The sequence below is a fragment of the Rhinopithecus roxellana genome, chromosome 1 (assembly GCF_007565055.1).
Source record: "Rhinopithecus roxellana isolate Shanxi Qingling chromosome 1, ASM756505v1, whole genome shotgun sequence".
Classification (NCBI taxonomy): Eukaryota; Metazoa; Chordata; class Mammalia; order Primates; family Cercopithecidae; genus Rhinopithecus; species Rhinopithecus roxellana.
The window spans coordinates 70,027,460-70,041,303 of record NC_044549.1 but is presented as its reverse complement, the minus strand read 5'-3'; the positions used below and the strand labels follow the sequence as shown (position 1 = coordinate 70,041,303).

Genomic DNA, 13,844 nt, shown 5'->3' with positions numbered 1-13,844 from the left:
GAAGGGAGAGCCATATGCTATAAGATTGAGATGGCAGCAAGTGAGCAGGATGGGTTGGGCTTATAACAGAAACATTAAAAGAAAAGAGCAGAGAGTTTGCTAATGTGGTTATTCGTCATTCTCAGTAAAATTCTTTCTGCTGCACTGAATAACAGAGTCATGGTTAAGTGATGAAAGTGAGGTCAGTCGCCTGGGTTTCCATCTGAGATTTAGCTTTAAAATGTCGTGGGGCCCTAGGTGAGTCATGTCACCCTTGTAGGCTTACTGGTTCATCTATAAGTTGTGCTGAGGATGTAGCAAGCCATTCCTAAGGGTGCAGTAAATCTGGGGAACTGCCCTTGGGTCTGCTGCTGGCTTGGAAAGTAGGCAGTGATGGAGGCTGCAACTGACAGTAACATGGTTAAGAGGGTGGTTTTAAAATGATTTCCACCGAGTATAAACTAGTTCAACCATTGTGGAAGACAGTGTAGCAATTCCTCAAGGATCTAGAACTGGAAATGCCATTTGACCTAGTGATCCGATTACTGGGTGTATACCCAAAGGTTTATAAATCATGCTACTGTAAAGACACATGCACACGTATGTTTATTGGGGCACTATTCACAAAAGCAAAGACTTGGAACCAATCCAAATGTCCATCAATGATAAACTGGATTAAGAAAATGTGGCACATATACACCATGGAATACTATGCAGCCATAAACAAGGATGAGTTCATGTCCTTCGTTGGGACATGGATGAAGCTGGAAACCATCATTCTGAGTAAACAGAAAACCAAACACCGCATGTTCTCACTCATAGGTGGGAATTGAACAATGAGAACACTTGGATACAGGGTGGGGAACATCACACACTAGGGCCTGTCATGGGGTAGGGGGAGGGAGGAGGGGTAGCATTAGGAGAAATACCTAATGTAAATGACAAGTTAATGGGTGTAGCACACCAACAAGGCACATGTATACATATGTAACAAACCTGCACGTTGTGCACGTGTACCCTAGAACTTAAAGTATAATAAAAATAAAATAAAATGATTTCCACCTAGGTCCACATCCCAGCTCTGCTATCTTAGGGCCAGGGGGTGAAATCCTTTGCTTCTGTTTCCTTGTCTATAAAATGGAGTAATAGTAAGATTCAACAATATCGAGCTGTTCTGAGGATTAAAAAGAGAGGTTAACTCACTGTGCCCACCACACAGCAAGCACTCGGTAATGAGAGCAGATTATGGTTTCTAAGTGCCTCTCAGTCGGAACATCTCCCTTTGGAAAATCCTTTCCCCTTCAGCATTGCCTCTTGTTGTGTAGTAGACCAGATTATGTTCTTTTTCTTTTGTTTGTTTAATAGCATTTTTGAGCACCTGCTCTGTGCTAGTGGCAAACGTAAACATCACACAGTCCTTGCCTCCAGAGAATTTGAATCTCAGAATTCCTAATGGTGGTTACTTATCATTTCCATGGTAATAGGCACTTTTGCTCCACTGATGCTTAGGAAGCCAGAACCAAAGCCCAGGTTTTTGGATTTCTTTCAATGAAAAGATTGTTTATTCCTTTCCTGTACTTTTCTTCACCTGGAAAGGCCATGGGGAAATTTCAGGGTGAGGACTTGAAAGCCTGTGTCTCTTGGCTCCCTTAGTTGCATCCACAGCTGACAGGCCATGTCTGAGCAGCTTTTCTGGGCAGAGGAAGGGTACTCTGGGAATTCAGGTAGAATTAGGCCGCCAGTTTGGGTCGGTTGCTTGAGGATTTTTATCTCTTGTCTTGGTGTGGTTTGAGGTATGAATTGAGAACATAAATTTAGGCTCTCGGCTGGGTGCAGTAGCTCATATCCGTAATCTCAGCATTTTGGGAGGGTGAGGTGGACGGATCACATGAGGTCAGGAGTTTGAGACCAGCCTGGCTAACATGGTGAAACTCCGTCCCTAATAAAATATACAAAAATTAGCTGGGTGTGGTGGCATGCACCTGTAGTCTCAGCTACTTCGGAGGCTGAGGCGCAAGAATGACTTGAACCCAGGAGGCAGAGGTTACAGTGAGCCGAGATCGCGCTACTGCACTCCAGCCTAGATGACAGAGCAAAACTCTGTCTCAAAAAAAAAAAAGAAAGGAAATTTATGCACTGTTTGGAGGGCCAGACCCTTTGCCAGGGCTGGCATCCTGTCTTCCACTTCTGTGTTCCTTCCTTTCCATCTTCTTCATGACCTGGGATCTCCCTGGACAGATTGTTTTTTCTTGGCAGTGAATTACAGTTAACCCCAAATATTCCTGCATTGTCTCAGCCTGTGATTGCTGCTTAATATTTTCAGATAGAGCTCAGTCTCATCACTCTTGGCTGTAAGCAAAGATTAATATACATATATATTCCAACTCACACAATAATTCTCTTCTTTACATTTTCTCACATACAGTAGTCCATATTCATAAACAGTTTTCCCACAGTACTCCTGAGTCATTTCAAATGGTTTGGGGAGGAAGAGTGGTCTCCGTCAACTTAAAGATGGCCCCCAAGCCCATCCCCACTGTAGCTTTATAGATTTTTAGTGTGAAATGTGTTTCGGGTTAAAAGAAGGTATATGCCTCATACCCTGCCTCCCTGTGTAATAGTCCTGACTTTACTCCAGACTGCTGTGCTTCTGGAGTGAACAAAATGAGGAGTGAGGAGTGAAGTCAATGTCTTAAAGCTTTGCATTTATATGGGACTTTTCTCCCCTGAAGAGCTCTAAGTGTTCACGCATGCGTTTTTCCCACCCCTCCGCCCCCTCTCATTCTCATATCCTCAAAATATTCCTGATTATGCAAAAAAGAAGACGTGGTCTTGGACTCATTTTTTATGGTGTGGAGCTCTAGAGGTTTTGACTTAACCGAGATTTTGAACTTGATTTGTGGTCAGGATTAAATCCCAGATCTTCTGATCCCCAGATTGTTAATGTTTACTGGATTCCAGATGTTATTTCAAATACAAAATACGAAAGTCTACTTATTTCCTTGTAGTAGTATTTTGTCACAAGCCACATATGTTAAATCAGGCATCTCAAGACTTGTTATAAATATAAAGATAATTTAAGAGATGGGAATTGCTATGTCATACAGTGGCTTCTTCCAAAAGCAAGAGGGAGGCAGTGAATTTTTTCTATAGTTTTCGATCTCTTGAGATTTTAAATCACTTTCTTGTCCTTTTTACCTTCCTAACCTCTTATTTCCATTAAATTATTTTTTAAAATTATTGATTTGGCAAGCTAGTTTTTGTATCTGACGTCTGACTTGTTAATGAATTGTAAAGTAATATAGTGCCGTTTCCCATTCCTATAGCTTACTTTTAGTGACTTCCCCATGTCATAGTATGACTCATTTGTTCTTTCCCTAAGGATCTGAAAATAAAACCAGGTTATTAAGAAGAGAAAATAGAATAGTTAAATTGTCTTTTTTTTGTTACCAAATTATGCTGTGATTTTTTTCATGTGGATGTATGGATGCCTTTTAAATATGGGAATATGCATATCCACACATAGAAATTTTATGCAAGGGTATTCTTTTATCCATTCAGCAAAATGTACTGGCAAGCTACTGAAAGCCAGATTTGTGTGCTGGGTTCTGGGAATCTAACAGACAAAATCGTCTTTTCTTAAGGAGCTTGCAGATGTTAAAAGAGCAAGCAAAACCCACCTCAGTGGGTTTACATACATATACATTCATAGCAATAAATACATATACATAATGAAGGAAGAAGTATAGCATGATGGTTAAAAGCATGCAGTTTGGAGTGGGACCTGGATTTAGGTCATAGCTCAGCCACCTACTAGCTGAATAACCTGGAGCAAGTTAGTTAACCTTTCACCCAGCTTCCTCATCTGTAAGTGAGGAAATAGTAATACCCTTTATGGGGTTATTGGAGGTTTCAAGGAGATGCTACAGAGAAAAGGTCTAGGATAGAGGCTGTCATGTAGTCAACACTTGATATATGTTAATTATGAGTATTATGTTTTATGTATAATGAAAATTCAAATAAAATAAACCAGCAAGCTATGAAATTATACCTTACTCTGAAATCTAATCCATGGAAGACATTTTTTTTGGACCTTTTTAGGGATGTGGAAAGGAGATAGGCCATCTGGTAGCATGCAATTATAAATAACACTTCTTTCCATGGACAGTCTCCACTTTATACTCAGTAAAGGAAGTAAACATGGCATCTAATCAAGCAGCAGAACATACAGAATTGGGCACTTAGCACTTATCCACTTTCAAAACGTCCAAATAAAATCATGGAAGTCTTCAAGTGGTTCTCTGAAAATAATGTTTAAGTAAAAATGCCATTTGGTATAAGCTAATTGCTTTATTCTCTCATAACTTGCTAATGAATTGTCACTGAAGAACACAGAAGATTGTGAGAATAAAAGAATGTGATAGATCCATAGTGAGACTAAACCGTGTCTGCTTTTCTCACTTCAAGTAATACTTAGAACCATATGTGGCCTCGCGCTCAGGACTGACAGTTTTATACAGCTATTCTAAGCAATATAAGTGATTGATTCTGGAGCAAATCTTTCAGTGAATGTGGTCTCTACCCTGTGTTGTTGGTGGTTTGGTTTTAGTTGACCTAGAAGTCGCCTTTGCATTTAGGATGATGCCACTGTATAACATGCATTGCTTAGGATAAAACAAACTGATTTCTCTATACTTTAGATCTAATCCATCTGAAATTGGATAGAGCAGGCATGTTCTTTTGTGTTGCATATTAGTGTGTTACACTTTCTGAAGTTAAAGAACCACCTGCATTATTAGGAAACTAATTCCATCTAGCAGTCTACTGCATTCCGCCTGACAGTCTACCACTACCAGTAGATGAGAAAGTTTCTTCTTTGTTGCAGAAATCTAATGTGTTATATGTTTTCTCTTAATCGTTGCTTCTTCTGTGTTTAGGCTGATTGGTTTTCAGCACATAGATGCTTTATAGCCTTGTGTTTCACAGCTATAATAATTCATGCTTCTTAAACAGAGCATATGTATCTGCCGTTATACAGGTCAGAGAATTAACTGTTCTCCTGGGGCCTCACTCTTTTTTCTACTGTCTCTCCTTCCTGTCTCACAGTGGGGAGAGAGGCTGCAAAACTTGAGGCCCTCGAATGAGGCACCTCAAAGAAGATTGTAGTTGCTTATCTCACACCTCAGCAAGAAACCATGGAAAGTTCCCTGAAGGAAGTGAAACAATTTGGGATGGAGAAGCTCCAAGATGAAAGGATTTGGACATGTGTCCACCAGCTCACATCAAATGTTTGGCAGGGAAGGACCTTATAAGGTCTCTAGAGGAGCACAAATGAGGGAACTCAGGCCAGGAGGGAAAGAATGGAGCCCAGACTAGATACTGGTTCTCCCAACTACCTGGCCTATACGGTGGGTCCCCTGGTGATGCCTTCTGCCTGGGCTCATCCTGTGGAGTCTCTGCAGGTTATTTTGCAGGCACTTTCTACTTGCAATCTCTTGTAAGACTTTTTATTGTGTGCTTTTAGGCCTTGTGAAACTTGTGAACTATAGAGAGGTTTGTGTGTCTGAAACTAGAATAGTTGGATGATTTATTTGAAAAATGTGATAGTCTATGAGTTAGCTCAGAAGGGGCACATGGCAGAATGGCTGAGTATGATGCTGAAGCCAGACGTCCTGGCCTTCAACCTGGCTCCTCTGCTTACTAGCTGAGTGACCTTGGGCACACTCTTCAACTTCTCTGTTCCTTAGTTCTTTAGCTGTAAGATAAGGCCAATGAGTGGGTGTCCAAACATTCCTGGTTTGTATCTGTGCCTGGCACAAGTGTTAATAGTGCCACCTTTCAATCTCTAAAGTATGCTTATTTGGATGATCAATTATATGTCTGCCATACCAATAAGAGAATCTATATCAAAAATTTGTTTGGAAGACTAAAAATATAGAAAACAATACCCAATTGTAACGTGCTCAGTAAATATTAGCTGCTATTGTTTATTTATGTGCTGTTTATTTTACAAGTAGACTAGTATTTTAAATACCCAATTTCATGTATTACTCCAGGAGCAAAAACTGTTACCACAGACTTTGGGGTCTGAAAGTGACTTATATTATTGGAAAATGAGGAGCTACCAAGGTATAAGCAAGTGTAATACAATTTCAAAAAGTCTCTTCCTTTCTAATCTGGCGTGGGTGAAACAAGTAGCATGGAGGAAATGACTGTTTTCATTCATTTCACTAAAATGGTAATCACCTCAATGGCATGCTGGTTTTACAGAGAAAATACAGTGGAGGTTGCTAATTTGGTTCGTGTGTTTTACTGCACTGTTCTTTCCAATTTGATCTCGTTTTCTTTCTTTGACCTTTCTTTGGGTGTCACCTTTTCCTCTCGCAGGAGAGGCTAGTTGCAGTCCCTTCTTCATTGATCCTTGTCTCCAGAAATAAATAAAATTAAACATAATTCAAAAAGCTTTATTTGAAGTAATGGTTTCATCTGCTCACTCTTAAAATATTTTTTCATGTTGGACATTAGGTAAAATAAATACAAATTATTGGTATTTTGACTTTATTTTTCACAAATATGTACTTTGGATAGAGATGCTGCTGAACCTAGAGGATCCTCTATCTGGTTAGGCAGGGGGGTGGGATAAGCTTGCAGGGGCCATGGTGTGATGGACTTTGACTCCTGGTTCTCACTTGCTAGCTGTGTGATCTTGGGGATGCCATTTATTTCATCTCTCTGAGCTTCAGTATTTTTCATCCTTAAAATGAAAATAATGATACTTCCTGCTCTACAGGGTGATTATGAGGATTAAATACAATGATAAGGATTAGTATACTCTTAACAAACGGATGGTATGGTAATTAACAGTTGTCAGTCATTTTAAATTCTAGGATATTTGGAAACAGAGTTCCTTTCTCGAAAGATGGTTGAGGTGATTGAAAGAGACTTCTTTTAGGAGGAAGATATGCAGAGGCTGTGTCTCTGATGATAAAAATGCTTTGATGATGTGGGTTTCATACAGGAGAAGCTAGTGCTCTTCATCACAGAGCTAAATACAGACCTGCCCAGGACCCGGAGAAACTAAAGGAGGATATACGGTCAGTGAGAAACAGCTGTAGCCCCGCCTGGATCCCTTGTATCAGTCTTCTGAGAATAAAAGCACTGTGGCTATTGCTACTCTTTTGTCTTCCAGATCACTCAGTAAATGTCTTTTGTAGCACACCCTAAGCAGAAACATAAAGGGAAGAGAATTCTGGGAAATGAGGTTCAGTCTAGCCAAGGTGACACATTACCAAACTGGCACATTAACAGTTATCCAATCTAGTTTAATCTAACACCTTTAAATTATTATAAAACCAACTCCAAATCATATATACTTTTTTCCCTAGAAAACTTCAGTATGTGGCTGGATGCTGTGGCTCATGCCTGTAATCTCAACACTTTGGGAGGCCGAGATGGGAGGATCACTTGAGCCCAGGACTTTGAGACCAGCCTGGGCAACATAGTGAAACACCGTCTTTACCCCAAAATTTAAAATGCTGCATGTGTCTGTGGTCCCAGCTACTCAGGAGGCTGAGGTGGTAGGATTGCTTGAGCCCAGTAAATTGAGGCTGCAGTGAGTCATGATCATGCCACTGCACTCTACCCTGGGTAACAGAGTGAGACCCTGTCTCAAAACACACAAAAAAGTACTTCAGTATGTGACTGTAAAAGCTAAACACTCTTTTTTAAAACAAACAAACAAACAAACAAACTAGAATGACATTATCAAATCTCAAAAAAACTAAAAATAATTCCTTAATATTATCAAATACCCAGTCAGCATTCACATTTCCTTAATTATCTCATGAATGTTTTTCTGTAATTGGCTTGTTGAGAATCAGGATCCTAATAGGTTCCATTCTTTTTGGGATCCTAATTACATTTGGTTGAGTTCTTATTTTGGTAATTGCAATGTCAGAGGTCAAGTGATTCACTAATACAGAAAACAAGTACAAAACTGAACAACATTGTAAAGAAAAAAAACCACACACCCAACCATTGGAAACTGAAAATCCACCAAAGCAAGGTGAAAAATTGAGAAGTGTTGATTCTTGAGAAGCTTCTGTAGCTTTGGCCAAGAATGGGTGAGAATGTGGCATTCTTGCCTGGAACCGATTCCATATCCTCTTCCTGCCACACTCTATTATTTAAAAAAAAAAAAAAAAAAGGCCAGGCATGGTGGCTCACTTCTGTAATACTAGTACTTTGGGAGGCCGAGGTGGGATGATCACTTGAGTCCAGAATTTCAAGACCAGCTGGTCAATATAGTGAGATGTTGTCTCTGCAAAAAAATAAAAAATTAGATAAGTGTGGTGGCGTATGCCTGTAGTCCCAGCTATTCAGGAGGCTGAGGTGGGAGGATCACTTGACCCCAGGAGGTCGAGGCTATGGTGAGCTATGATTGCACTACTGCATTGTAGCCTGGGTGACAGAGGGAGACCCTGTCTAAAAATAAAATAAAATTTTAACTCAGTTCAGGACTGGTGGCGAAAACCAAAACTTTACAGCCAAAGGTAGACGTGATTCAGGGTGGAGGATGGGGGCACTGAAAGCCTGTGGCTTTGTGAGCTAAAAAAGCAGACTCACGTTAGAATATTTCAGGAAATCCTGCAGCATGACTAGCCCACGGTAGCAGTTGTGATTTGGGATGGGTGGTAGACCAGCCAGAATTTAACAGGGAGATCGTGCAAGTGAGAGAGACATTAAAGGTGTGAAATAAGCTTTTCTAGGCTTTCTGGGAAACTAAACATAAGCAGGGAAGACCCAAGAGAGCCCAGCAAAAAGTAAAAGCCAGGGGGACTTGCGATGACTGCCACTTTGAATGCCATTCCTCAATCCATACACCTTGGTTAAGGAAGGGTGAAAGCGCAGTGAGTTCAGGGTGTCTAAATTATTGGTCAGCTGTTCAAGTATGTAACACAAATATGACCTCAATGGAATTGAAAAAAGAATTCTGAACAGAGACATCAGTGGGTACAGACCACGGAGAATGAGATTCTACAGTTTATATTCAGGTAAGTTATCAAAACAAAACGAAACAAAAACCTTCAGAAAAATAAGGTAATCAAGAGTTGCTGTTACTTATATATGTGCTCTCTCTCTCTCTCTCTCTATGTGTGTGTGTATATATATACACACATATATATCTGAACATATAAACATTTAAGATTATATATGTAATCTTAAATTATGTATATTATATATATAATCTTAAATGTCTAGTTTTCAGCTAAAATGTAATAAACATGCAGACTAACAAGAAAGTGTGACCCATACTAAAGAAGATGAGTATTTAAGTTAAAACTAACTCTGAGTAGGCCCAGATGCTAGATTTAACAAAGACTTAAAAATAGCTATTATGATTATATTTAAAGAACTAAAGTATATTTGAATAGTTGCTATAAAATACGCCAACTGTGAGTCAACAAATAGAGAATCAAATGGAAATCATAAAAAAAGAACCAAGTAGAATTTCTAGAATTGAAGAGTATGCTACTAACTGAAATGAAAAATTCCCTGGTTGAACTCAAGAGCAGATTAGAAATGGTAGAAGAAAGATTCAGTGATCCTGAAGGTAGATCAAGAGAAAGTATCCAGGACAGGTGCAGTGGCTCACACCTATAATCCTAGCACTTTGGGAGGCTGAGGTGAGTGGGTCGCTTGAGCCCAGGAGTTTGAGACCAACCTGGGCAACATGGGGAAACCACGTCTCTACAAGAAATAAAAAATTAGCCAGGTATGGTGGTGCACATCTGTAGTCCTAGCTACTTGGGAGGCTAAGGTGGCAGGATCACCTGAACCTAGGGAGGTTGAGGCTGTGGTGAGCCAAGATCATACCACTGCACTCCAGCCTGTGTGACAGAGCAAGACCCTATCTCAAAAAAAAAAAAAAAAAAAGGGAATTATCCAAACCAAAGAGCAGAGAGGGCTGGGCATAGTGGCTCATACCTGTAATCCCAATACTTTTGGAGGCTGTGGCAAGTACATCACTGGAGCCCAGGAGTTTCAGACCAGCCTGGGCAACATGGCAAAACCCTGTATCTACAAAAATTAGAAAAATTAGGTGTCATGGTATGCACCTGTAATCCCAGCTACTCAGGAGGCTGAGGTGGAAAGATCTCCTGGGCCCAGGAAGTTGAGGCTGCAGTGAGCCAAGATCATGGCAGAGTACTCCAGCCTGGGTGACAGAGTGAGACCCTGTCTCAAAATAAATAAATACATAAAAATTTAAAAAGCAGAAAAAAATTCAGAGAAAAATCAACAGAGCCCTGTGCAACAACATCATGTGTTCCAACATAATTTTAACACCTGTGTAATGGGAATCTCAAATGGAGAGGAGCAAAAGGAACAAAAAAATTGAAAGAAAAATCTGAAACTTCCCACATTTGATGAAGATTATCTATAGATCCAAGAAGCTAAGTGAACCACAATTAGCGCAATTATGATAAACCGCAAAAAAAAAAAAAAAAAAAAAAATTAGACAAATCATATTCGCACTGTTGAAAGACAAAATCTTGAATATAACAAGAGGAAAACGATTCATCACATACAGGGCAACAATAATGTGATTAATAGCTGATTTCTGATCAGAAACAGTGGAGACCAGAGGATGATGGTGTGACATAATCAAAGAGCAGAAAGGAAAAAACAAAAAACTTGACAGCTAAGAATTCTATATGCAGGAGAACAATCCTTCAAAAATGAAGGTGAAGGAGGTTTGACTCATGGTTCTAGAAAGATGGAGTAAATGTACATTTACTAGTTGTATCTTACTAAATACAACTAAAACTCTGGACACTGCACATAAAAGAATTAGAAGCATAATTATAACCATGGAAAATTAAAAGAAAGCAGAGTGGCTGAAGATCTGAGTCCTAGAAATCACATTATGGTGAGCCCAGGAATTTGAAACCAGCCTAGGCAACGTGACAAAACCTGGTCTCTACAAAAAATACAAAAAGTAGCCAGGTATCATGGTATGTGCCTGTAGTCCCAGATACTCAGTAGGCTTAGGTGGAAAGATCGCCAGGGCCCAGGAAGCCGAGGCTGCAGTGAGCCAAGATCGTGCCACTGCACTCCAGCCTGGGTGACAGAGTGAGACCCTGTCTCATATATTTCCTTTTTGCTGCATATATCCCAGACTTGGACCTAAAGAAGCAAGCAACTCAGAAATGCTAACAGGTGCAGACAAAGGAAGTCTCAACAAAAGCCTGCTCTCTCTAGCCAAAGGAGCAAGTAGGAAATGGGCAGTCTAACAATATAGAAAGCTTTTAGACAATAACCACTCTACTCTATCTAAACACCAAAGAAAAAACTGTCCAGCAAAGGCTGAATGGGGGAGCCTAGGCTTGTACCCTCGTGAGGCTGTATTTAGGTGTCAGAGAAGGCTAAGTAGGTAGTCAGGTCTTTCATATTGTCTAGTAGTAAAGAGGTTACCTCTACCTTGCTATAAACAACCAGGTGGGGAGCCAAAACTCCTGCCTACATCTAGTAGTAATGAGTGGTCCCTTTTGAGTTGTTAATGGAGGCTGAGCAGGGAACCTGAACTTCTACTTCTGGCTGGCAGTAACAGGATCACACCTCCTCTCTTCCCCTGCCAGGGTGGTATCAGAGAAAGACAGCTAAAACGGGGTGTTTAATAAGATCCAGAGTCTTTTAACATAATAAGAACATGTCCAGGTTTAAGTTGAAAAGTCACTTGCCGTTCCAAGAACCAGGAAGATATCAAAGTAAATTTAAATAGACAGCAGATGCCCACGCTGAGATGACAGAGATGTTAGACTTACCCACCAAAGATTTTAAAGAAACCGTGGGAGAAAAAAGAAATCAGTGAGCAACTATGATCACATTTGAAACAAATGAAAAAATTGAAAGCTTCAGCAAGAACCAAATGCAAATTTTAGAACTGAAAATTGAAAAATCAAACTAAAAAGCTCAGGGTATGGGCTCAACAGCAGAATGGAAGGCACAGAGGGGAAAAATCAGTGAACTGTAAACTAGAACAAAAGAAATTACCCAATCTGAACAATGGAAAGAAAATAGTAAATAAATAAAGAAATGTTGACAGCCACAAGGATCTACGTGATTATAACAAAAGATCTTACATTTATGTATTGAGAATCCTAGAGGAGAAAAGAAAGAAGACAGCACAAAAAGAGTACTTTACAAAATAATGACTGAAAAGACCTCCAATTTGGCAAGAGACTTAAACTCACAGATTCAAGGAGCTAAGCAAGCCCCAACGAGGGTAATTCTGAAGAAATCTACAAGAAGACACAGTTATAATTAAACTTCTGAACACTAAGGACAAAACTTGTAAAAGCAGCCAGAAAAAATGACCATTTGACAATGGATATCCCATTGGTGACCATGAAGATCAGAGGAAATAGCATGATGTTTTTTTAAGTGCTAAAAGAAAAGTACTGTTAACCCAGAATCCTTATCCAGTGAAATATTTTTTGGAATAAGTAGAAATCAAGACATTCTCACATAAAGGCAAACTAAGAGAATTTGTTGCTAGCCAGCCTATCCTAAAAGGATGGCTAAAGGAATTTCCTTAAACAGAAAGAAAATGATTAAAGAAGGAACCTTTGAATATCAGACTAGAAGGAAGAACATGGTAAGCCCAAATATGAGTATATGCAATAGGCTTTCCTTCCTCTCTGGAGTTTTCTAAATTTTATTTGACAGTTGAAACAAATTATAACATTGTCTGATATTGTTCTAAATGTACTTAGAGGAAATATTTAATATGATTATATTATAAACAAGGGAAGCTAAAGGGATTTAAAGAGAGTTATGGTTTTGTTACTTCACTGGAATTGTTAAAATGACATAAGTAGACTGACACATTTATGACTATACATACATGAGTAGAGTGATATGTTTATGAATATGCATACATCTTTTAGCAGCCACTAAAAAAGCTACACAAAGAGGTATGCTTAAAAGCACAATAGGTAAATAAAAATGGAATTCTTTTTTTAAAGTTTGGGTAACCCACAGAAAGTCAGAGAAAGGAAAACAGACAACAAATAGAGAACAGACAGAAAACAAAAAATAAAATGACAGACTTAAGTCGATATATCAATAATTATATTAAAAGTACGTGGCTTATTATATCAATTAAAAAGACAGATTGGCATAGTAGAATAAAAAACCAACCCAATTATATGTTGTATACAAGAAACTTCAAATATTATGATATATAAGCAAGTTGACAACAAAATGATGGGAAAATATATATTACGTAAACATTAGTCAAAGGAAAGTCAAGAGTGGCTATATTCATATCATGTAAAGCAGACTTCAAAGAAAATTACCAGAGTCGGGGAAGAACATATATAATGATAAAATGGTTAATCCGTCAAGAGGACATAGTAATACTGTATATGCCCCAGTGAATGAAGCTGAAACATGTGAAGCAGAAACTAATAAAATTGAAAGGAGAAGTAGACTAATCCACAATTTTAGTTGGGGACCTTACCACTCCTTTCTCAATAATTGATAGTACAATTAGACAGAAGGTCAGCAAGGATACAGAAGAACTCAACAATACCATCAACCAAAGGATCTGATAGAGATTTCTAGCACTGTCTACCCTATAACTACAGAATACCCCTTTTCAGGTATGCCTAGAACATATACCAAGTTAGACCATATCCTGTGCCATCAGATGAACCTCAACACATTTTTAAAAATTGAAGACATACAGAATGTGTTCTCCAACCACAATAGAATCAAACTAGAAATCAGTAACAGAAATATAATAGGAGAATCTCCAAACAGATGGAAACTATGAAACATGCTTCTAAATAATCCTTAGG

At 39.0% G+C, this 13,844-nt stretch overlaps 1 protein-coding gene across 4 annotated transcripts in view; it reads left to right on the top strand.

Moving 5' to 3' along the window:
- Positions 1 to 13,844, top strand: part of SUMF1 (sulfatase modifying factor 1) — a 110,805-nt gene that overhangs the window by 74,661 nt on the left and 22,300 nt on the right. The window contains exon 8 of one of the 4 annotated variants that reach the window (XM_030921684.1): positions 6,998 to 7,139. The exons of 2 other annotated variants lie outside the window; for them this stretch is intronic. In XM_030921684.1, the coding sequence (XP_030777544.1) occupies positions 6,998 to 7,060 (63 nt within the window). In that variant the 3' untranslated portion in view covers positions 7,061 to 7,139. Of the gene's footprint in view, positions 1 to 5,085; positions 6,428 to 6,997; positions 7,140 to 13,844 lie in introns of those variants that run through there. One more of the 4 variants, XM_010365746.2, reaches the window with a different exon arrangement.